This window comes from Podarcis muralis, chromosome 3, assembly GCF_964188315.1.
Source record: "Podarcis muralis chromosome 3, rPodMur119.hap1.1, whole genome shotgun sequence".
NCBI classification, from domain to species: domain Eukaryota; kingdom Metazoa; phylum Chordata; class Lepidosauria; order Squamata; family Lacertidae; genus Podarcis; species Podarcis muralis.
The window spans coordinates 99,514,447-99,540,481 of NC_135657.1; the positions used below are offsets into that span (position 1 = coordinate 99,514,447).

Below are 26,035 nucleotides of genomic sequence, written 5' to 3' on the forward strand. Positions count from 1 at the left end.
GGAAAAAGGGAAAATTAAATTTGTCAGATTTTTCCAGAACCAGTTGAAATGGTTACAAAGTGGCATTCGAGGGCATCCATGTGTTATGTACATTAATTTGCCTTAGCATAAATAAAAGAATTTATAAATAATGAATTGGAATGATCCCTATGGATTTTTCTTCATGTTATTCTTATTTACTAGGTTTCATTAGAAAAACAGTTTGGGAAATAAGTTGCTTGAGGATAATGAAGGTAAGATAGCCTAAGTGCCATATGTTAAAGGAATGACAAGCCAAACACAAAGCCAATGTCATCCAATAGAAAGTTAGGGTTTCGTTTAACCCAATTGACCTTACTTCTGCACAATTGCATTGTCAGTTGATAAAATGTAGAAATAGAATGTTTATTTGTTTTTCAAATGGATTGACTGACCTCCAAAAGTAAGTACCTGGTTTTAATGACGTTGCTAAATGTGCTTGTCATAAAGAAATTCCCAGAGATTTATAGGAAAAAGCAATAAATAAAATTGCTGACCTGAGAAATGTGTTGTGGCAGTCTTGCAATTGATCCTGACTCTCCTAGTTATTTCAGTTTTTTACTTAAAGTAAAAGGGTGGGGGTGTAGAAAGTAAACTTTTTTGTAATTCAGTGCTGTTATTTAAGTAAATATAAAAACAATGGGCATAAACTTGGGTTCTGAAACCCATTTTCTATCCGTCTATCTACCTACCTACCTGTCTATATGAACGGTGGCATGACATTTATGTTAAACATTTTGCAGCTTGAAGTTCAATCTTACCAATGCCTACTCAGAAGTAACGCTCATGATGTTCAATGGGATTTGCTCTAAAATAATCTGTATAAGATTGTAGCCCATCTATCGGGAAGTAATGTCTCATTTAACTCAATAGGACAGACATACTTTTGAAAGGACATACCTAGGATCATTCTGCTAGATACACAGCTATTTAAACAACCTTCCCCAAAGCATATTTTACATTATTAAATGCAGTTTTAAATTCTCTCACATAACTGTTCAGTGTTGCTTTATAATCTTATCTGCTTCTTATCATAGGAAGGTGTGGGACACATTAGTCTGCAATAACAGCTCATAATACATGTTTGATTAAAAGCTTCAAACAGGGCCTATATTGATTTTAATTTTTTGCGATTCTGCATTAGTGAGGTGTATTCTAAGTATTTGCAGCCTTCTCTGTAATGAATATACTGAGATATTAAATGAGATCCTTTAAAGCTTCGGTCCTTAGCAAGGACCCTAGAGAATTAATCTAACTGAACTTAATGGGACCTACCTCTGAATCAGCAGGCTTAGGTTTTCAGCGCATGTATTTCATCCTCAGAAGACACGTCTTGTATCATGTGACTTTGCAAGGATATCAATGCAGTTAAGCAGCACTTTCTATTCAGTTTGTGTATGATGCCATCCTTTGCACACTTACTTTGAAGTAAACCTCAACTTCAGAGTAAACATGAATAGATTGAACTGTCACACAGTCTAGATAAACTGTTCAATAGTCTAGAAAGTGATTTTGTTAGCTTTTTCCATGTAGAATGCTTGTTCGCAAGTCCATTTAACCAATTATCACATATTAATCCATCATAGTCTAGTGGTGCAGGAATTACACAGAGACTTTTAGAACAAAACAATAGTTATCCGGACGCTACCCAAACTAACGTTATTTCACACACAAAACTGAATCCCTGTATCAAAGTCAGTAACTTAAGACATTCAAAATGATTAAAATAATATTCACAGATACATTCTGTACCAGTCCACAGAGCTGTTGTTCAAGAATACTGTTGCCGAAGTCCCGTTCAAATCTTTGGGACTCAAGCATATCTCATTTTAAATCATATGTGCCACAATTAACTTTGATTCTTCACAGCCTCTACACAAGAATGACCCCCCACCCTTGCACATTATACGCTAGGCTATGGGTACACACAGTGTAAAATTGGGCTTCCTGCTATTTTCTCATGGTGTGAATCAGACCTTAATAATGCTAACTATTGCCTGCAGTGCTAAGCAAATTTAACTGGAAGTAAATTCCACGTATGAAACCCTGCATATCTGACAGTTGCGTGCATGTGAGCTTGCACCCGCCGCATGGCATTCTGAAAATATAATACGGATAGAAACAAAGAAGCTGTTTCTAGCTGTTCATAGCACACAGGTCTGAAAGCCTTTTTTTCCCTCCCTGAAAAACATGGTGCAACATTTTAGAACAAATAAATCAGTTAGCCAGTTGCTCTAGTTCAGGGAACAAAATTCCTCACGCTGGATTTTTCACATGGCTGTAAATAGCATGCAGTCGTACTAAATGTTTTCGGCAAAGTTGTTTGTCAAGAGCAAGTGAATGAAATGTTCCGCAACTCAATGTACTCACTCGTCAAAAGGGAAAACAACAAATCAGCAAATTGTGCTGCTGCAAGAACCCACATGTAGGATAGAAATAATACAGGTTGTTGTTTTTTTACCTTCATTAGCCATTGCGTGTTGTTTTCCAGGATGTTTTCCAGAAGCTGGAGCCTTTGTACGGAATCATCATAATCTAAAGGTGCATCCCTCTGCACTGCATTGGAAACATAGGAGGTAGAAGAAGAAGAACGGCAATTTTCTGTTTCAGGCAAAAGGAAAGTGTAGCTACACAAACCATGCTGGACTTGGTACTGCTTCTTGCCCAGGGTCTCTATGTTTTTCCTAAAGGAGTTGAATCCCAGAACGAGAGCGAGATTGCAGCTCAGAATAAAGCAAACATGCCGCCACATTTTCTCCTTTATAAATCAGAAGATCAAACGCTGTTAAAGAGCGAAGGTTATCTAGATAGCGTCTTCCAGCAGTCAGTGCCCCACTGACATGTGCGAATCTGGCGGGGGGTGGGTGGGAGTTGAGTCCCAGTTTCTTGTTGACTCCCAAGCTTGGTTAAAAAAGTTGTCAGGAAGATCTGTCTCAGCTGCTGCTGGCTCTGTGGTCCATTTTCAGATTCTGCGTTTTTCTTTTTGAAAAGGATATAATCATCTGCTGTTCCAAATTATGCAGTGTCCTTTCCTTCAGCTAGATTGAGAAGAGGACTCGAACATGTGCAGCTGGTAACATTCCTCTTTCTTGTATATCCGTTATCTTCCTGGTGAGGGTTGCGTAGTGAGGCAGCATGACTGTTTAGAGCATGCTGTTTTATGCATTTAGCGTCCTGCAGGAAGCCTCTCCAGGGGCAAAAATGGATCAGCTAAAGGAGACTCATGAATTTCCTAAGCACCTCCCCTATCGAGGGTCTCCAGGATGTCTCATTCTCTCTGAAAATCTCTGTGTTGTGGGGTTGTTTTTTTAAAAAAACTGAGGCTGTATCTGTTACTTTTAATACTTTACAATTTACAAACACAGTCACAGGCATTCCTTTGCTTCCTGCTGGGGAGATGCGAAAAGTCCCTTTTGAGTTTAATCTTAAAGTCAACATTGTATGGTTTGCTTAGTGTTTTGTGCAAATGGAAATCTTATTTCCAAACAAAAGCAGACTTCGATACTGTTGGAAACACTTGAGTGAATATTTAGCCCAGAGTATTAAGAAACCTCAGATTATCTCTTAGGCAATACAGAATGCTGGAAATTGGTTTGGGACCATAGAAGCAAGACATTGAATATGTGTTGGCTCTGTAATAGGCTTTGTGATAATACACTCCCACCTCCCACTGCATTCTATTAATTTCTTTTTGGGCGAGTGCAAACCATAGTTTGCCGTGACATCCAAATCCAGCAAACTATGGTTTGCACAAGCTACAATCAGCACCCATGATTTCAAGTGTATTCCCAGTTTGGATGCAAACTGTAGTTTGGTCACACTGTAGTTTGTCCCAATTTGGGATGCCTGGCACCCTGTGGTTTCTGTGAAACAAGAAATGAGTGTGCAGTAGGGAGTACATGAAACCCATGATCTTTTTGCTGCTTCCTTACCTAAATGACGATATGTTCCCCACACTTCCAACTTCAAACCAGAAGTTTGCTTAGGAAGCACATGTTATCTATGCTTACATCTCATTTCAGTCCCAGAGTACCATGTTTTTCGGATACCTGTCAATGTATCCTCAAATGACCCAGATATTCCGCATGCCAGCTATGCTTCTTTCCACTCCTTCACTTGTACTAAAGCATAAGTGGCCACGTTGCATCCCATCTGACCCCCAACCTCACTTTAATGTACCCCTGACACCACCTGAAGCTGCTTATTGTTCTTGTCCCATTCCCCCCCCCCCCCCCGCTTCTTAAGTTTCCCTTCCCTCTTTCCGTGTAGTCTCAGGACAATTGGAAGGAGCACTATTTTATTTGATAAAAATAAACTGATTGATTGTATTTTTATGTTATTATTTATTTACATTTTTCCTGGCTGTATGGCTTGGGGAATAGGAATTTCTTTTTCTCCCAGCTGTCTGCTGAGAGCAAATAGGTAAGTTTCTCCCATTTATAAAAGTGTGTGTGTGTGTGTGTGTGTGTGTCATACTAAAATCAGAAAGGCATTACTTTCACTCACATACCAATATTAGTGTCCTAAGTATAGGAAGCCGGCAGAACTTCTGCTGCCTTAAATTAAAATGGCATAAATTATCTGTTCAGAAGCAGGGCTACTGCCTCCTGAGCTCACCTAAGCCTGACCGGGGTGGGGGTGGGGGAGTCTTTAAAAGGCTGGCGTGCACCACCCTTTTTTGCAAGCTTAGACCTCTGGGTAACCTCTGAGTTACCAGGTCATGTGACTGAACTGAATGAAGTTAGGATCCAGCATATGCCCAGTCCCACTTCCACCCATCTTCCAGAGCACCCTTTCCCCCCCCCCCACCCCCACGAAGGGCTTACACCAGTATAAAATTCACCTGTCTCAGCTTAGGGGGCTCAGCCCTGGTTGAGCTGGGAGGGAGGTGCATCTCTCTGGCTGAGCCAGGCTGTGGGACTTATGCCAGCGTAGCCTGGCTGCACCAGGTATTGGCAGCTGAGCCAGAGATCTGTTGGATCCCAACATCATTCCAGTGACTCTTTGGTTTACGTTGCTCCCTAAGTCTGCTGTACCAGGGGAAACAACCATTATATACTTGCTTTAACGTAAGCCAATCAAATCCAGTCGGAGTTACTTTGGAGTAGACCTGCACAGGCCTGGGAATTCTTATCTGAGGTAGTCAGGGTGAATTAGCCAGTACTCATTAGAAGTTTCCAGAGCAGTATCTTCAAGGGCAAGAGAATTTCGCACAAAATTATAATTGCAGTATATTTAAAGAAGCGCAAGAAATAAAAGAAAGAGCAGGCAAAGAGTGTAGAGGGCTTCCAGTGATGTCTGTCTGCTTACACAACAGAAGTCCGCTTGAGCAATGGGATTTCCTGTTTCCCTTCATCTTTCCTCCCGCGCTCCCCCCCAAAAAACCCCTGCTCTAGAGGGTTCTCTGGAGCACATTTGTGAAAGAAAAAGCAATCATCCAAGGGCAAACTGCATGCTAAGTATCACATGCCGTTCGGACCTGATACTGCTTTAACAAGTGAAGGTGGGACCATAGCTTCATGGAGAAGCAAAGGTGTTGCAGGTGCAAGATCAGGGGTCGGCAACCTAAGGCCCATGGGCCACAAGCAGCCCATGGGGTTGTTGAAGCAGCCCATGGACCCCCTGCCACCAGCTCGGGACCCCCCCCCCCCGCTCAGTTGGCTCCCGTGCACTGCGCTAAACCTGTGCTGAGCAGAGCAGGGAACGCCTTCTATGACGCTGGCCGGCTTCCCATTGGCTGCGGGAAGCTCCTGCAGCCAATGGGAAGCTGCGCACGCCTCCTCCGCGCCAGAAGGAGCACCAGAAATAGCGTTTGCACGTGTGTTCGTGTGTGCGCACACACACACTCTGGCCCACTGCGGCGTCCGTGGGGCCACAAAAACTTTGCCGACCCCTGTGCAAGATCCCTGATTCATTCCCCAGAAATGCCATGGAAAAGAGGACCTCGCAGCCAACGATGGGAGAGAGGTGTGCCTGAGATCTGCTGCAAGTCGGATCAGGCAATACTGGACTGGACCTGACATAAGGCAGCTTTCTGAGGCAGATCCATAGGCATCTACATATTCCAACAAGCTGGCAAAACAGTGAGAAATGCCAAGGGAAGTTTGCAGTAACTTCCCATGTGTTCTTCTGTACTGGATGCAAGCTTGTCTAAACATGCCCTGTAAAAATTACCCCATCCTGTGGGAATCCTAAAATTATTATTCTCCCAATAAGAGGTCCTCTTGAGTAGGCGAGCATTCTTTCTTGAGCATGGTCATGTTTTGCTTGGCCAAGTGTGTTGAAGTTTGTGGTGAAGAATATGTTTTGTGGATGTGTCAGCCCAATTACACGTTGGCTTCCTCCTCCTGGTGTCCACAGAATGCCCCCTTTCTCATCAGTGTCATTATTAGATCCCTCAGGGAGGGGGGAATGGCTGGAATCTCCCATAATGTCCAGGAATGTATCCTGCGATTTTTACCACAGGATGTCATTAGGGTAAGAACAGTGAGGCCCATGGGGAGATTCTTGGCCATATTCTCCATGGTCATGGATGGATCCTTCCCTCAGCCATGTGGCTATTTTGGATTTTCTGAGTCACATATGACTTAAGCTCCCAAACTGGTATGCCACTGATAGACCCACGTCGTGATCTTAATATAACATGGGCGTAATTCTGGTTTCTGTACATGACAGAGCAACTGCATAACCGTCGTGCCCTCACCACCACCTCTGCAGTTTTACTCAACATCCAGCCTGGAGAATGCCTAAGCTTCCCTACTATTTTGTAGCATTTTAGTTGGTCCAAGTAAAGATAAATGGAACAATTTATTTAGCAAGTGCCCAAGATCTACTGGGGCATGTGTGGCCAACCTGTGGCATACCTACATAGGTAGCACATTTTGTGGCATGGATGGGCCAGAGCTAGAGAGCTTTGGGGCCAAAAGCACAATCAGACCTGCAATCCTGTCTATCTTCCTCTTGACACTTTGCTGCTTATTCTATATAGAGTAAACACCATACATAGTGCTGTGCTTGATGAGTAGCACAGTTAAAATTTTAACTTGTGAAAGCAATGATTGGTAGAGGAAAGACCTACAAGTTCTGTCAATATACTAACTCTGCAAAAAGTTTTCTAAAATACCTGCAGCCAAATGTTCTTTAATATCCTTTCTCCACACAATTCAAAGGATGTAGTAATGGTTTACTAATCAATCTTGTCTTCAACATTTCATTTAGCACTGACCACACCATCTTCCAGTATCATCTTGCCTCCTGACATCTCCACTATATATGGAGGAAAATCCCCCTTACCGTCTTTGCAGAAACAACATTTGTCATTACCTTAATCTTATTGCCTTTTTACTCCTCCATGCTATTGTTCAGCTATTTTAACTTAACTTTATCTAAAATTTGTTGCTATTATGAAGTTGGCACCAGTGCTGAATAAAAAATTTCAAAGTTCATCCAGGATTTTGTTCTGCAGCTCTTTTGCAATAGATCTGTGCTAGTCTTGGGAATTGTCTGACTCCAGTTCACACACACACACACACACACACACACTCATACTGTAAATTCTTCTGTGGGTCTTTTTTGAACCAATTTGTTGTCCCTGAAATATATTGTGGATGTCCAAAAAGAGTGGAAAAATGGAATAGTGGGCAAAGTTTTATAGGTAATGTCTGTATAAGGCTGTGCCTTTCTCATAACATCATTCCACATCTGGAATATTCAATCTGCCCCTTCCACAGTTCTTCTCTCTCCCAGTGATTCGGTCCATCCTTGCCTTCTTTTCTAACCAAATAAATAATGTTGTGGCGCTTATCTCGCTTTACTGGCTGAGGGAGCCGATGTTTGTCCACAGACAGTTTTTCCAGGTCATGCAGCCAGCATAACTAAGCCGCTTCTGGCAAACCAGAGCAGTGCACGGAAACACCGTTTACCTTCCCAACGGAGCGGTACCTATTTATCTACTTGCAGTTTGATGTGCTTTCAAACTGCTAGGTTGGCAGGAGCTGGGACCGAGCAATGGGAGCTCACCCTGTCACTGGGATTCAAACCGCCAACCTTTCGATCAGCAAGCCCAAGGCTCAGTTGTTTAGACCACAGCTCCACCCACGTCCCCGTGAAGCCACAGATATAGTGAAATAGAAATCAAGTAATTACACGATAAACCATTTTTGTTTTGTTTTCATATGTAGGTCCTTCCCAGCCCTCCGGTCATCTCTCCTCCTGGCTCATAGCCTATGATGAGCACCAAAACAAAGTCTTTTGAGTCTGAGTTCTTTAATTTGCTTCATATTTAAGTGTGTGTGTGTGTGTGTGTGTGTGTGTGTGTGTGTGTGTTTCAGACATAATCTTGTCATCTTCATGTTCAGCATGTTCTTCAGATGGAACAGTCATTTTTTTTGTACTGTGATTTCCTGCTTGTTTTTGATTGATTAAACGCTTTTAGACATAAAATAGCAAATACTGTCTCAGTATATTTAAAGTACAAATTAGATCTTTCCCATTTAAAAAAAAAAGTTAAAGGGTGTTCACTCAACATAACTCACCTTGTAAAAGGGGTTAAAGATATAGTTTGCCAGATGTGCTTCAGGCATTTTCTTTCCTGGGTAACACTAATTTCCCCTTCCTTAGGCAGCCTTTTTTTCTCCCTTTTAAAAAAATCCACACAGTATATTACTTAGCTCTTTTAAAAGAGATGCCTGGATCCCACTGCTATTATCTTTTTACTTCCAGCTGCATAGCCTCTGTTTGACGGGCACTTCTGTGAGATCTTTGGTTCCAACACAGAAAGCATAAACATTTGGGAAGTAGTATAAAACTTGGCAAGCTGGCTTACATGCAGATCCTCAGCGTACCTCCTTGTAATCCGTCCCGTTGATTTTGAGTGAGCTTTCATTCCAGTAGAATTTAGGTTGCAATACCCTTCCAATTTATTTGTTTCTTTAAAACACTTCTATGCTGCTTTATGGGACGCGGGTGGCGCTGTGGGTAAAAGCCTCAGCGCCTAGGGCTTGCCGATCGAAAGGTCGGCGGTTCGAATCCCCGCAGCGGGGTGCGCTCCCGTTGCTCGGTCCCAGCGCCTGCCAACCTAGCAGTTCGAAAGCACCCCCGGGTGCAAGTAGATAAATAGGAACTGCTTACTGGCGGGAAGGTAAACGGCGTTTCCGTGTGCTGCGCTGGCTCGCCAGATGCAGCTTTGTCACGCTGGCCACGTGACCCGGAAGTGTCTCCGGACAGCGCTGGCCCTCGGCCTCTTGAGTGAGATGGGCGCACAACCCCAGAGTCTGTCAAGACTGGCCCGAACGGGCAGGGGTACCTTTACCTTTACCTTTTTATGCTGCTTTATATTCAGGAATTCCAAAGGGGTGTGATAAATCTTTTCTAAATAAAAAAATAAAACTTGGTACTAAGGTTAGTGGTCAGTAAGTGCCAGTTGTGAAGAAAGAGATTGAAAGTACAGTGGACGCTCGGGTTGCGAACGTGATCCATGCGGGATGCACATTCATAATCTGCGCATGCGCTGGTTGCGCGATTCAGTGTTTCTGCGCATGCGCAAAGCACGATTTAGTGCTTCTGCACATGCGCAACCGCCGAAACCCGGAAGTAACCCGTTCCGGTACTTCCGGGTTTTGGCGGTCCGTAACCCGAAAAAATGCAACCTAAAGTGGCTGTAACCTGAGATATGACTGTATCTGAAGAACTCTTGGTGCATGCCATACCTGATGGAGGACTGTTCCATTTGGAAGGTGTTGGCCTCTTCCAAGGTGGTTGCCAGATAGATCCTTGGTTGAAGACCCACCAAGAAAACTTCATCTAATAATCTCAGTGAACAGGCAGGTCTGTATGACAGGAGGCACCCTCTCAGGTAACCAGGTCCCAAGTTGTTTAGGGATTTGTAAACTAGCAACAAACCTTTCAGCTTGGCTTGGTATGAAATTGGCAGTCCGTGCAGTTCCTTTGTGGTAAGAAAAACTGCACCTTTTACCTTATGGGGAATCCGAGAGCCCGTATAGAGTCCTTAAATAGGTTCCCTTTCGGAAGGAGAAAATAACAGAAGCCAACCAGAGAATATTGAGAAGCCAGGCAGCTAGTAAGCCTGATCTTTATTAACTGTTGCAACAGGGTGCTCACTGCCATACGGAGGAGGGACCCCGAACAATGGTGCACAAGCCATTATATAGATTTCTGAAGTTACCCACCCTGTAGCCAGAGACCACCCCCAAAACATCATACATACATCACAGAAAGAAGCGGTCTACAGCAGAAATTCTTTCTGCCAGGATACCTGATAATGGTCACTGGTTGCATTACCGAGACAGCCCGGCCATTCTTTTGTGATGGTAAATACTTTAATTCCTGAATCCAGATCACAGGCTCACCCTATTCACCCACACAAGTACACCCTTAAGACAGGTAAGCAAAAGACAATGGAGAGATTTTCCCATTTCCTTCCTCCTTGCAGAGAAATATTTGAGGTCACTATTCAAAATGACTTCAGGATTGTTCTCCTGTACTATTTTAGACACGTGGTTTATATGTGTTTGCCTTGTAAATTTATGAATGCTTATTTTATATTTGGGACCTTGGAATTCTTTGTTGTTGTTGTTGTTTAGTCACTTAGTTGTGTTCGACTCTTCGTGACCCCATGGACCAGAGCACGCCAGGCACTTCTGTCTTCCACTGCCTCCCACAGTTTGGTCAAATTCATGCTGGTAGCTTCGAGAACACTGTCCAACCATCTCGCCCTCTGTCGTCCCCTTCTCCTTGTGTCCTCAATCTTTCCCAACATCAGGGTCTTTTCCAGGGAGTCTTCTCTTCTCATGAGGTGACAAACGTATTGGAGCCTCAGCTTCACAATCTGTCCTTCCAGTGAGCACTCAGGGCTGATTTCCTTAAGAATGGATAGGTTTGATCTTCTTGCAGTCCATGGGACTCTCAAGAGTCTCCTCCAGCACCATAGTTCAAAAGCATCAATTCTTCGGCAATCAGCCTTCTTTATGGTCCAGCTCTCACTTCCATACATCACTACTGGGAAAACCATGGCTTTAACTATACGGACCTTTGTTGGCAAGGTGATGTCTCTGCTTTTTAAGATGCTGTCTAGGTTTGTCATTGCTTTTCTCCCAAGAAGCAGGCGTCTTTTAATTTCGTGGCTGCTGTCACCATCTGCAGTGATCATGGAGCCCAAGAAAGTAAAATCTCTCACTGCCTCCATTTTTTCTTCCCCTTCTATTTGCCAGGAGGTGATGGGACCAGTGGCCATGATCTTCGTTTTTTTGATGTTGAGTTTCAGACCATATTTTGCGCTCTCCTCTTTCACCCTCATTAAAAGGTTCTTTAATTCCTCCTCACTTTCTGCCATCAAGGTTGTGTCACCTGCATATCTGAGGTTGTTGATATTTCTTCCGGCAATCTTAATTCAGGCTAGGGATTCATCCAGCCCAGCCTTTCACATGAGGAATTCTTCATATAAGTTAAATAAGCAGGGAGACAATATACAGCCTTGTCGTACTCCTTTCCCAATTTTGAACCAATCAGCTGTTCCATATTTATTATGGGAGTTACCTTATCACAGTAAGTCGTTCCACTCAGCAACCAAGCTGCTGTATTCTGCTCCAGCTGCAGGTTTGAACCGGCCTTAATGGCAGCTCTGGGACACGGGTGGCGCTGTGGGTTAAACCACAGAGCCTAGGACTTGCTGATCAGAAAGTCGGTGGTTCGAATCCCCGCAACGGGGTGAGCTCCCATTGCTCGGTCCCTGCTCCTGCCAACCTAGCAGTTCGAAAGCATGTCAAATGCAAGTAGATAAATAGGTACCACTCCGGTGGGAAGGTAAACGGCGTTTCGGTCCGCTGCTCTGGTTCGCCAGAAGCGGCTTAGTCATGCTGGCCAAATGACCCAGAAGCTGTATGCCGGCTCCCTTGGCCAATAAAGCGAGATGAGCGCCGCAACCCCAGAGTCGGCCATGACTGGACCTAATGGTCAGGGGTCCCTTTACCCTTTACCTTTAATGGCAGCTCCACATACAGAGCATTTCAGTAATCTGGGCTTGGGACACTGTGGCCAAGCTGTCGCTGTTCAGGATGGCTGTAGTTGGTGTAGCAGCTGAAACACTTTTAGAAACGCTTAGGTCAATTGACTGTGGACTAAAAAGAAATTGTGCTGTGTTTTCTCCAGAACGCCAAGCCATTTTTGTTGTCGATGCTGAATTATTCCTTTCCTCCGGGTGAGATGGCATTTTGCCCTTGCGCCAAGAGAGCCAAGTTCTCAAATATCCTTTGAGCTACTTGACAGAAACGTACAAAGATGCCCAAGAGAATGCACAAAGCAGCAGCAGAGTGCACACAAAGCCCCACTCTTCAAAAGAGAAGTGATGCAATAACTCAGGACACATCTTGGTGAGATGGCATCTGTTGAAGGCACTGCTTTTTTCACAGAGGTTAAAATAGTGCCCGAAGTTCCTAGCAGCATTGTCATGTTCTATAAACTGTATTAGCATTATTGCTGTAGCAGGGATGCAGAATCCAGATGTTTGTGGACTTCAACTCCCATCAGGGCCAGCTGGCCAACCAACATCTGGAAGGCCACAGGTTCTCCCTTTCTGCCATGTTGCCCATGGTCTATCGGTCCTTGTTGAATTCTGTCTCTTTCCCATCTCACTCTTAATTAGCTGTATATCCCTTTGCACCTCATTTTCCTACAAGTGTGACAAGACCAAAGCAATTGCTTGTTTCTATTTCACATCAAAAACTGCAACTTTAACAAGATATGTCATCATACACAAATACTCTGAGGCAGTTAAATTGCTTTTCAGTATGTGGCACTGAAGACTATTGTATGGTTGAAACATGTTTGGGCAACTGAAAGTTTTGCTTATCAATAGTAGGCTGTTGTTACTTTCTCTTCTAAGAGCATTCCTTGTAATTTATCACTTGGTACATAAGCTGTTTTATCTCATTATCTTTTATCTTGTTTCAGGGCAACTGAAAATACGGTTTACCTGTGTAAATCTGTTAATGTTCTACTCCCTTCTATCTTTTAATAACCACTGAATTTTATCATTGTGTTTCTCAGCCTTTTCTTCTTTTTTAAAAAATAGTTATATAATTAATAAAATTTGCAGAATTTCATGGTCCTGACTTCTTGCATTGTGCTCTGGTGTTGGGTAGTCAAGAATTCTTATTATTCGTTTGATTCTAGTTTCACTTTTGCATGGCTTTACTAGGGTCTGTTTCCATCTACTCAAGAGAGTTAAAATGTTGTAATCCCGAGGTTTACTGCTCCGTTCTTCTAAACTACAGCATTTGTTCAGATAGGCTAAAGCAAATCTGTCTCATCCTTGAATGTCTCCAACATTATCTTGCTAAATAAGTCCCATGGACTTTCCCTATCAAAATACTTTCTTCACCTAAAAGGACTCGCTGATTCTGGATATTTCCAAGTGGTGCACGCACCTGACCTTTAACCCCTGCTAGTTTCAGTCCCTTCACCTCATAAGGAAATCTCAGAACAGTTAGTCAATTGCTAGAGAAACAGGAGGTTTGCCTTGTTGTAGATTTTTTTGAAACATTTTGATTTGACTTCCCCTGTTTTCTTTAATCTCCTGCACACCTCTGAATACTCCATATTAGTATTTATTTGTTTCAATATTCCTAGCAGTGCGGAATACAATGTACAGAATTACAATAAGATCAGTAAAAACATCAATAAATACTGGGCTGGAAAAATAATTCCTGTTCCAAATGCTGTTAATTAACTGGTGGTGAATTAATGTTTATTGTCCGCATATATTTTAGCCATTTAGACTTAAGTGGCACAACTTTATGAATGTCTAGTAGGAAGTAAGGCACACTGTGTTACATGGGGCTTACTCCAAGGTAAATGTGTATGGGATTGCAAATTAAAACATAGGGAGAAAGAAGTTTTGTAGCATTAAGCTTCTTGCAGTTGTTTGGATGCAGGTTATTTGTATTTTTTAAAACAAATGTATTGCTTATGTATCTATATGAAAGTATTATAATGCATTCCTGTTTTTAGATACGTTGTAAGCCACTCGGTGTAACAAGTGACTTACAAGTCTCATAAAAATAAGATTCAGAATTGGACTAACCAACCTAAATATTTCTTGCAATATGTAAAATGGGTCAAAATACATGAAACCGAAAAAGAATGAAAATTCAAAGCAACACTTTTTATGCTTCCCCTAATCGTCCCAAATTTATTTCTGGTTTAAAACAAAACTTACCCAACCGAAAGGTTTTGGTCCTTAGTTTAGATTTAGAACAGATGGAGGAATGTACTTGAATGAGAAAACAAAGTGCTCTGTATTCAAAATAAATTTTAAGAATGTTAAATCTAAAAATCATTTGGCCAACATTATACAGAGCAGGGGTGGGAAGCCTTTTTTAACCCAAGGGTCATGTTCCCTCACAGGAAACCTTCCAGGGGTCGCATGCCAGTGGTGGACGTGGCCAGAGCAATGGGCATGGCTCCTACCTTTGTATAAGACGCCACATTTCAGCCACACAAACTTCATAGGTTTAGATGCATGTGCTCAGACACCTCTCTTTTCAGTCAGGCAAGAGGCATTATCACAGTTCAATGACACATTCCAAGCTGGTTGGTGGGGTGTGGGGTAGCTTTGGAAAATAGGCATGGCAGATAGGTAGATAGATGATGATAGATAGATAGATAGATGATAGATGATAGACAGACAGACAGACAGACAGATAGATAGATATAGATAGATACGATTCTGTTAAAAGGGACGTGGGTGGCACTGTAGTCTAAACCACTGAGCCTCTTGGGCTTGCCGATCAGAAGGTCAGCGGTTTGAATCCCCACAACAGGTGAGCTCCCATTGCTCTGTCCTAGCTCCTGCCAACCTAGCAGTTCAAAAGCACACCAGTTCAAGTAGATAAATAGGTACCGCTGCGGCAGGAAGGTAAATGGCATTACCATGTGCTCTGGTTTCCGTCACAGTGTACCGTTGCACCAAAAGCGGTTTAGTCATGCTGGCCACGTGACTCAGAAAGCTGTCTGTGGACAAACGCCGGCTCCCTCTGCCTGAAAAGGTAGATAAGCGCCACATCTCATAGTCGCCTTTGACTGGACTTAACCTTTCTTGTAAATATAGAACTATTACGGGGTTTATTTTGTTAAGGTTAAGATCATTTTCAGTTGCTGTCGAAGCTGAGCATTATATTTTTGCATTTCAACCCAGTCTGGTAGTTTATGCATTAGGTGTGATCCAAGGTTTGCAAATACAGTGGTACCTCGGGTTACATATGCTTCAGGTTACATAAGTTTCAGGTTACAGACTCCGCTAACCCAGAAATAGTGCTTCAGGTTAAGAACCTTGCTTCAGGATGAGAACAGAAATCGTGCTCCGGCGGCATGGCACCAGCAGGAGGCCCCATTAGCTAAAGTGGTGCTTCAGGTTAAGAACAGTTTCAGGTTAAGAACGGGCCTACGGAACAAATTAAGTACTTAACCCGAGGTACCACTGTATACAGAGGCTTCCCCAAGAGTATCCATTGCCCATGAAACACTTTCCACTACTTTTCATAACACATAGCAGGGCCGGCGCTACCATGAAGCAGAACGAGGCAGCTGCCTCAGGAGGCAAATTCAGAGGGGTGGAAAGTGGCTAGAAAGGTGTACCATGTGGTCTTCCCTGCAGCCCTAAGCTCTGCTTGCTGCCCTGGCATGACCAGTGCGCCAACAAGGCAGCCTGCCTTGGGTGGCATGCTTCTCCCACCCCACCAGGGTGTGGGCCTGATTCTGTAGGCGGGGTGGGGGAGCATCAGTAGCGCATCTTGCCTCAGGTGCCCAAAGCTCTCTGGCCAGCCCTGGCACATAATTTTACTTTTAAATAGGCCTCATTTCTACATTACGTGGTATATTTCTGTATTTAGGCCATTTAGACATTTTGGGAGCAAGGCTCGGGCTGATCTGAACCAAAATAAAATTGTTCTACAGCACTTTGCCTTTATGCATGCTACCTCTTAAACAGGTTTCAAGAGAGAGAAGACGTGCATTGTTTTGTACAGGCATGTTTAATGATGGATTTTAAAGTCCTTTCAAAGTATTTGCCTTTTTAAGTTGTTTTATTTCCAAACACCTCCATCTCCGCCGCTTAGGAAGCCTCCCGTTTCAAGCTGGCATTCATGAATCAATCGGTATAAATACATGTTACCTCAACTCTGGAGTCACACGACTCATTAAAAACTGATGTCAGAGAAAATAAAAAGGAAGTGAGAAATTGGGTAAGAGGAATAAACAATGGTTTTAGAGCAAAGGACATTTGTGGCAACAGCAAAATAATTAGTTCCTGACATCTGTTTCCCTAACAGAAAAAGCAGTTGTATGTTAACCCCTTTATAAATGCAAGCAGTATGTTTGTAGAGAGTTCTGATATGGACGTACAAATAGTGAACAGAGTTCCTATAAACTAAACTTCTCATCACAACAAGTGAATACCGCCCCCGGCCCGATTCTTATCAGCTGAGCTCTGGTATTTTCTAGCCTGGCTCTAAAGTATAAGTACCAACAACATGTTCTGATGTACTAAACGTGCCGCATTTGTATTGACCTTATTCAGTTCTGATGAAGCCAAACTGACCATTTCCTCCCTCTGTTTCCTTCATGTTGAATTTTAGATTGTAAGCACCTTGGGGCAGAGCCTGCTTTTTGTGTTTCCCCCAGGTAACTCTGTTAATACTCAGGAGCTTGTTTTATCCACTCTGGCTCACACCCTAATGCATAACAGTCTTCGTTCACAGTGCCTGAAATCCAAAAGACTGTCTGTAGTGCTCATATGTGCAATGGAGCTTTTCAGGGACCCCTTCCCAACACAGCCATTCACAAGGTTTCCCTGGGGTCATATTCAATCAGCCACTGCTTGTAAGTTGTTTAAAACCTTTTCTTTAAAATCATCAATCTTTATTACGGTCCAGGCAAAATTTCTACGATCTCTGCTGTAGGTACCCAACTGTGTCCCCAACTCCATACTTCTGTTAGAAGCTGGTGAATGCCAAATTTCAACTAAAGCGTGGTGGGCTGCCCTGAAACATTGGCTCAGGATTTCAGTGTTTGATCTAGGGAAGGGTTTGTACCAACACCTGACCAATGAGGAGTTTGTCAGCAAATGCAGAAAACCACGGCTAAAAAAGCCATCTCTATTGGTCTGTCACCTTCCCCCCCCCCCCACTCTATTACCTGGGTTATGAAGGCGCCCTAAAGACGTTAAAGCAAAGATTATGGGATAATGCACACAGTGACTTGCGATCTCGATCACACGCAGTCTGTAGTCCGCTGGCAGTAGGGGTACAATATGGGCATGTCTTTAAGTTAACATCTTACATTAAAAACCTAACAGCCTTTTCTTTTTTAAAAAAGTGTGTGTGTGTGTGTGTGTGTGTGTGTGTTAACCCACCTTGGGAACCTTGGGGTGAAGGGTAGGAAATAAAGAAACAATTCCACAGAATAAGGCCAAAACCAAAGTGGGATAACCAGAATGGGCATCCTCAAAACAAAATACAGTTAACCCATTTTAGTTTTCAGCATCCATTTATTTTCCCTTCTGCTTGCCCTGCTATATGAAGTTTCCACATTTTATCCTAATGTCCCAGGTTCAGTCCCTGGCTCTGGGTAGAGTAAACAAAAAGCTTCTCCCTAAATCCCCAGAGGGCTACTGCCAGTCAGTGTAGCCATATTGAATTGATCTAGGAAAGCCATGTGGTCTCATTTGGGATCAGGCAGATGCCTGCGTTCATTTAATGTTTGATATTTTACTAGGTTTTTATATATGCTGTAAGCCGCCCAGAGTGGCCGGGAAAACCCATCCAGATGAGCGGGGTATAAATAATAAAATTATCATCATCATCATCAGTAGTGTGCTCTACGTGGGGCTACCTTTGAAGGTGACCCAGAAAGTACAACTAATCCAGAATGCAGCAGCTAGACTGGTGACTGGGAGTGGGTGCCAAGATCATATAACAATGGTCCTGCAAGACCTACATTGGCTCCCAGTATGTTTCCGAGCACAATTCAAAGTGTTGGTGCTGACCGTTAAAGCCCTAAATGGCCTCTGCCCAGTATACCTGAAGGAGCGTCTCTACCCCCCATTGTTCAGCCCGAACACTGAGGTCCAGCTCCAAGGGCCTTCTGGCGGTTCCCTCACTGCAAGAAGTAAGGTTACAGGGAACCAGGCAGAGGGCCTTCTCGGTAGTGGCGCCAGCCCTATGGAATACCCGCCGATCAGATGTCAAGGAAATAAACAACTATCTCACTTTTAGAAGACATCTGAAGGCAGCCCTGTTTAGGACAGTTTTTAATGTTTGATGTTTTATCATGTTTTTAATATTCTGTTGGGTGGAGTATAAATAATACATTATTATTATTATTATTATTATTATTATTATTATTATTATCATTATCATCATCATCATCACTATTTCTGGGCTCATGCCCAACTGAGCCACGATGCACCAGCACAATAGATAACTATTTCATTGATGAGTAAAGACAATTACATTAGTCTATAAACTACCAATTTTATTTTTGTGAGGTCTGAATGATTGCTGGTCTCTCATACATGCATGTGTGAACATGGGCGTATAGTACTTTGAACCCCCAAGAGTTAAGTCTTGTAGCTCAAATCTAAACTCTCAGCTATTAATTCTGTTGTCTGTGCACAATTCTATTAGAATCACAATATGGTAACAATAAACAATATTATTTAGCAGGAACGGTTTGGGTGAACACCGCAGGGTAGCTGGAATGTACCAAATAGGCCACAGCAGGGAATGTCATGGTATTTGACCCAGTGTGAATGCAGCTGTTTCTGTGATGGGTATAGGACTCCTGGCAAAGGCTTTGCGCGCTCTCACTCTCTGTTTTGGTCTGTTTCAAATAATTTTTTATATTACAAGAAAGAATGATAGAAAGGGCAATGGCTGTTGGCCTGATCTCTCTTTGTTTATCGGAATGGAAAGTTACAGAAACATTTCCCAAACGGTTCTGACCTCATTCCAGTTTTTATGTATGTACAGAAAGTCACGAGGAGTGTAAATGTGAATTAGTACCATTTCTGTTGGATGCAGAGAACTGATAACTTTTATGGTCAATTAATATGTGAGAAGCTTATTAAGCCTTGTGAACTGCAGTTCTCACTGCAACTACATCAACACTTTGTCCAGAGGGTCGGCCACAAGTCAGTGTGACCTTCAGCAGACCCTCCAAGTGACCCTATTTTCCAGGAATGGTCCTGGATTTACAGAAGCCATCCCAGTTTCTGATTTGATCCTAGAATGTCCCTCTTTTCCTTAGAACGTCCCTACTTTCATCAGAGAAGTGTTGGGGGGTATGGTAAAGGTAAAGGTACCCCTGCTCGTACGGGCCAGTCTTGACAGACTCTGGGGTTGTGCGCCCATCTCACTCAAGAGGCCGGGGGCCAGCGCTGTCTGCAGACACTTCCGGGTCACGTGGCCAGCGTGACAAGCTGCATCTGGCGAGCCAGCGCAGCACACGGAACGCTGTTTACCTTCCCGCTATTAAGCGGTCCCTATTTATCTACTTGCACCCGAGGGTGCTTTCGAACTGCTTGGTTGGCAGGTGCTGGGACCGAGCGACGGGAGCGCACCCCGCCGCGGGGATTCGAACCACCGACCTTTCGATCGGCAAGTCCTAGGCGCTGAGGCTTTAACCCACAGCGCCACCCGCGTCTGGGGGGGGGTATGGTAGGACGTCCCTATTTTTGTTGGACAAATGTTGGAGAGGACACCTTTATTTTCACCAGAGAAATGTTGGAGGGTATGCCTTAGCCTCCCCAAAGGGTTAGCCAACCCTAGGCTAGAGAAATCTATACAGGTCAGAATCAGCCACATTATCAGCATGCTGGGCCCTGTGCACCTGTGGAATGCTATTCCATTTATGTTTTAAAAAGTCAGATTTTCAGAACTGGGAGGGGGAATTCCAGAAGCCGAACATGGGGGGAAAGGGGGGGAGGGTTTTTTGTTCATGACATTGTACAGGTGGCCCATAAAAAGTGTGTGAACAAAGTACATGCGCAGCACTGAATCAAGCTGAAGGGCTGCACCGCCATTCATAAAAAGTAAAGGTGTGGGAAACCACATAGGTGCAGGGTTCATATTTTAATATTTTCAAGTATAAAATATCTGAACAAATAAGGAATGATATGTGATAAATCCCAGTGCATTTTGAGTATCACACTTCTTCAGCTGAGGAAGAAGGCTTGGCCAGGATCCAGCCCATTATATTTAGCAGGGACAGTTTGGGTGAACACCGCAGGGAAGCTGGAAAGTACCAAAGAGGCCACAGCAGGAAATGTCATGGTATTCGACCCACGGCAAATGCAGCTAATTCTGAGATGGGTCTTTTGTTGGCTAAGCCATTGCTCCTTCTTTGTCTGTTTGAAATATTGTTATTATTTTAATTCTAGAAGCCCAAACGAGTGATGGAAGGGGTAACTGGCATGAGTTCTTGGTGTATATTGGAACAGTAAGCAAAAAAACCCACGTTTCTCAGCCAGCCCAAAAGTAGACTCATTTCTATCTCATTTCAGTTTTTATGTTTTCTGGAAAGTAAGCTTTAGTGAAATCCATATGGGGAATATAAATATTAATTATTGGTGTGTGCATTGAATTCAGAAAACTTAAACCTTGTAAGTTATGGCTAGTTAAAGTATGAAAAGATGAGGTCCATGGAAAAAAAGGGGGGATAGTCAGGTTTCATATCAGGGATGTTGATTTATTGAGAAAAGAAGAAGCACTAAGTTAGACAAACTCCAAACTCCTTCAACCTGCTGCACCCACTACCTCCCAATGAATGACCCTCCGGAACATTAGGGAAAGTGATGAGGGGTGGGGTTGCATCAGCATCATTTTTTTTTCCTTTCCTCAAAAAACATCATACTCAAAGCGGCTTGAAACAAAGAATACATCTCAAGATCAACCATCGCAAGAACCATTTCATAATGGCTTGCTGAAACTGCAACATAACAGCAAATATAACATCCAAAAACAACATTTCAGTACTATAAATGTAACAAGATTACACTGACAACATTATACCTCCTGGCAACAGAAAAATAACAAGGGAGCTTGACACCTTGCTTTCGTCTTGGTCCTAGAAACACCTGTCCCTTGATGTTGCTCACAGTCCTTCTCCAGCATGGATAATAGATGGATAATACTTTATTCGGCTATAAGCCCACAAGGTAAAACCAATCAATCAATAAAATAGCATTTTACATTCTAAAATATCAACTAAAATATTTCAACGCATAATCTCCTTCACGTTACATACAATCTCTAGATGTACCATATTGTGGCCTTGAATATAAAGATGGTGGATAGAGTTTACTAGATTTTTAATAGTCATGCAGCATTCCATGAAGTCTTTTATATGAAAGAACTGAATTCAGGAATCTGGCAGCAGCAGCTTCTTAGAAGACTTCCAAAAGCAGGGGGTGGGGTAGCTGGGAACATCCCTCCAACGATGTTGCAGGAAGAAGGGGGAATCTGCAGAAAATCATCTTTCCCCTCCTTCCTCCAGCAGCAGCCTTCGCTGCATCTCAATCCCTTCGGTGAATGCAAAGAGCTATTCATAATATTATAATAATAATAATAATAACAACAACAACAACAACAACAACAATTATTACAATTATTATTATTATTATTATTATTATTATTAATGCCCCGCCCATCTGGCTGGGTTTCCCCAGCCATTCTGGGCAGCTTCCCAAAAAATATTAAAATACTGTGATACATCAAACATTAAAAGCTTCCCTAAAGAGGGCTGCCTTCAGATGTCTTCTAAAAAGTCTGGTAGTTGTTGTTCTCTTTAACATCTGGTGGGAGGGCGTTCCACAGGGCGGGCGTCACTACCGAGAAGGCCCTCTGCCTGGTTCCCTGTAACTTGGCTTCTCGCAGTGAGGGAACTGCCAGAAGGCCCTCAGTGCTGGACCTCAGTGTCCAGGTAGAACTATGGGGGTGGAGACGCTCCTTCAGATATACTGGACCAAGGCCAGTTAGGGCTTTAAAGGTCAGTACCAACACTTTGAATTGTGCTCGGAAACGTACTGTTTCAGTTTTGCCGAAGACGAGCCTGATACCAGCCCGTTGTCTTTGAGGAGGTGTCGGATAATAGGCAAATCTTGTCTTGAATTGTTTTGTTCTTCAATGGCTGTTTTACACATGTGGGTCCCCACTTAGTACTGCAGTCATTGGCAAAGAAGCATGTTTGAGCTCATCTCTCCAGCTCGGCCTGATGAGCACATAATAATAGATAACTCTTTACTGGCAAGTAGCAATAAAAAAGTTGATAATATATATGCATGTGTAACATGAATTCTTCTTCACTTGACTGTGGGTTACGTCCCAAGCTTTGAATTGTGTGAGATCTGAATTTTTGGCCCATTTCATATTTTGAACCAATGCAAGTTAAAAACATAAGAAGAATAGAATTGTAGAGTTGGAAGGGACTCTTGAGGATCATCTGCTCGAAGCCCCTGCAATGCAGGAATATGTAGCTGCCCCATACGGGGATCGAACCTGCAGCCTTGGCACGATCAGCACCACGCTCTAACCAACTGAGCTATCCAGAACACTGCTGCATCACACCAAAGGCCCGTCTAGTCCAGCATGCTGCTGTTCTTATAGTGTGCAAGCAGAAGGTGGTGGAAGCCAGCCTGAAAGCAGGCCTTGAGCAGAACAACGCCCTCCCCATTTTCCCAGCTCTACCTCTCTTTTAAATCAGAACCAGTGAGGGCAGTGAAGGTCCTGTGTGAGTGTCTGGAGGCGGTTGGAGGATGGATGGCGGCTAACAGATTGAGGTTGAATCCTGAGAAGACAGAAGTACTGTTTTTGGGGGACAGGAGGCGGGCAGGTGTGGAGGATTCCCTGGTCCTGAATGGGGTAACTGTGCCCTTGAAGGACCAGGTGCGCAGCCTGGGAGTCATTTTGGACTCACAGCTGTCCATGGAGGCACAGGTCAAATCTGTGTCCAGGGCAGCTGTTTACCAGCTCCATCTGGTACGTAGGCTGAGACCCTACCTGCCTGCAGACTGTCTCGCCAGAGTGGTGCATGCTCTAGTTATCTCCCGTTTGGACTACTGCAATGCGCTCTACGTGGGGCTACCTTTGAAGGTGACCCGGAAACTACAACTAATCCAGAATGCGGCAGCTAGACTGGTGACTGGGGGCGGCCGCCGAGACCATATAACACCGGTCTTGAAAGACCTACATTGGCTCCCAGTACGTTTCCGAGCACAATTCAAAGTGTTGGTGTTGACCTTTAAAGCCCTAAACGGCCTCGGTCCAGTATACCTGAAGGAGCGTCTCCACCCCCATCGTTCTGCCCGGACGCTGAGGTCCAGTGCCAAGGGCCTTCTGGTGGTTCCCTCATTGCAAAAAGCAAAGCTACAGGGAACCAGGCAGAGGGCCTTCTCGGTAGGGGCACCCGCCCTGTGGAACGCCCTCCCATCAGATGTCAAAGCGATAAACAACTACCTGACATTCAGAAGACATCTTAAGGGAAGTTTTTAACGTGTGATATTTTACTGTATTTTTGGTTTCTATGGAAGCCGCCCAGAGTGGCTGGGGAGGCCCAGCCAGATGGGCGGGGTATAAATAATATATTATTATTATTATTATTATTATTATTATTATTATTATTATTATTATTATTTCGGTTCCCCAGCAACTAGTGTCCAGAGACTTACTGCCTCCAACAGAGCAGCTAGTAGCCTTTGGATCTCCATTAATTTCTCTAAACTCACGTATGCTTGTAAAAGTCTTTCATAGATTAGGTTCGATTCCTAAGACACCCACCTGAAAGTGTGTTTAGGATTGCAGCCTTAGCTTGTATTTGGAATATAATAATGCTGTAGTTAAATCAACTGCAATTCACTGTTTGTGTAACTTTATGCATCAGTCTGAGAAATGACCCTTCTTTACTTTGATTTTTTTTAAATTTTACACGTAAATGAAAGGAACTTGACATTACCTTCAAATGTCAAAGCAGTATGTGTTAAAGCTTCTGATACAAAATGTGTGAATATGAGTGTTTATCTTTTGGGTCGAATCCTGGTTCCTTGGCTCTTTTAATAGCCTATATTCCACAATTTACTGCTGCTTTAGATAAACAGCTGGAAAAACAGACCTTCAGAGCTTACTATTTATAGTTGTCTTAAATCTTACAAGAGAAAAACCGTAGTTCGTTAGTGTTAGGCAGCTGTTTAGGAATCTTTATTGGCTCTTCCTTATCATTCATTTATAGTAGTATATCTAGCAATAAAAATGATCATAAATCTGCTTTGAATATTATGCGGACAAAATTGATCCCCCCCCCCTTAAGATGTTAGTCCTGTTTTATATGGAAGGGAGGACTGCTGAATATTTAGACTAGAAATCTGCCTCACGCTATAAATGTTCGCATATCTGTTGGACACTCACAAGTTTTGAATGGACAGAATTTCAGCTGTGAGTCTCTAGAGAATTTCCCCCCAGAAACTTGTATGTTAAAATTCTAGACGCAAAGCTAACTTGCACTCCTTGTTCTACACACGAAGGGGGTTATTCTGTGGCAATTAATTATTCCTGTTGTTTCTGCAAGGTGCACAGAGATGTTTTCCAGCCCAAGACAGGAAGAACATTCAACAAATGCCTCTTCTCACTCATTGGCGATAAACAATGCAATAATGATAATGAATTTGCTGCCTCCTTCTGCCTATCGGTGTTCTAATGTCCTATGTGAAGAGACATGTGCACAAACTAATAACAGCGCTCTTTATTTCTTCCCAAAGAGTATATAGCCCTATCTATATGCAGTTATTATTATCATTAATTTAATTTCTTGAGTCTGCCCTACACCCTGAGGTCCCAGGGCAGCTTACAACAAATTAAAATACAAAGAATTCCATTTCTAAGGCTGCTCATATAAGGTCTGCTACCTATCAGTTTCAGGCGGTGACAAATTTTGTATTCTTAGCTGATTATTTTCCCTCCCCCATTTCCTAACATGCATCCCACCCATAGTTAGCTAGTATGAGGACCACTCATTTTCATTTGCTTGCCTTTTCATGGCTCCCGGCATTTGCAGGAAGCAGATTTATCTTTCCGTTTGGCATGCTTATTAACATGGACAGGATTCCTGTGCCTGGCAGGGGCTTTGCCTAATAAACAAGGGAGCAGCTCTTGGGTGTGTTCAGCACATATCTCCTCTGCATTGTGGGGCATGTGGAGATGTGGATCAGCCCAGTCCATTCAAATGAATGGGCAGGCCATTTGTGCTTGAAACAGTAAATTGGATTTGATAAAAACAGTACAGGGGGCAGTCCTTTTGCATGCATCAATTGACGCATGGCCGCTGACGTGTAGGTCCTTTTGGACCTGGAAGAGGGTGGAATGGAGGGGGCGAAACGGGGTGGAACTGGGGCAAAGCAGGCTTGTGCGCACTCTGTCGACATGTGCGAGGGCCAGGAACGGAACCTCCAGTCAAAATGGTTTTCGGCCTATACAGTGGTACCTCTGGTTGCGAATGGGATCCGTTCCGGAGGCCCGTTCGCAACATGAAAAGAGTGCAACCCGCAGCAGCGCGTCTGCACACACGCAGGTTGCTGTTCGCCACTTCTGCACATGTGCGTGATGTCATTTTGTGCTTCTGCGCATGCGTGAGCGGCAAAACCTGGAAGTAACCCTTTCCGGTACTTCCGGGTCGTCGCGGGACGTAACCTGAAAGAACATAACATGAAGCGGACATAACATGAGGTATGACTGTACAGTGGTACCTCGGGTTAAGAACTTAATTCATTCTGGACGTCTGTTCTTAACCTGAAACTGTTCTTAACCTGGGGTACCACTTTCGCTAATGGGGCCTCCCGCTGCCACTGCGCCGCCAGAGCATGAGTTCTGTTCACATCCTGAAGCAAAGTTCTTAACCCGAGGTATTATTTCTGGGTTAGCAGTGTCTGTAACCTGAAGCGTCTGTAACCTGAGGTACC

At 43.4% G+C, this 26,035-nt stretch overlaps 2 protein-coding genes across 2 annotated transcripts in view; one reads left to right on the plus strand and one right to left on the minus strand.

Annotated features, from left to right (window-relative positions):
- Positions 1 to 3,225, minus strand: part of ANGPT2 (angiopoietin 2) — a 45,726-nt gene extending 42,501 nt beyond the window's left edge. Inside the window, exon 1 of the mRNA XM_028722383.2 lies at positions 2,480 to 3,225. Within this exon, the coding sequence (XP_028578216.2) occupies positions 2,480 to 2,770 (291 nt within the window). The 5' untranslated portion in view covers positions 2,771 to 3,225. The remainder of the gene's footprint in view (positions 1 to 2,479) is intronic.
- The window catches only part of MCPH1 (microcephalin 1), a 105,847-nt gene that overhangs the window by 68,608 nt on the left and 11,204 nt on the right, over positions 1 to 26,035 (plus strand). The gene's annotated exons all lie outside the window — the stretch shown is intronic.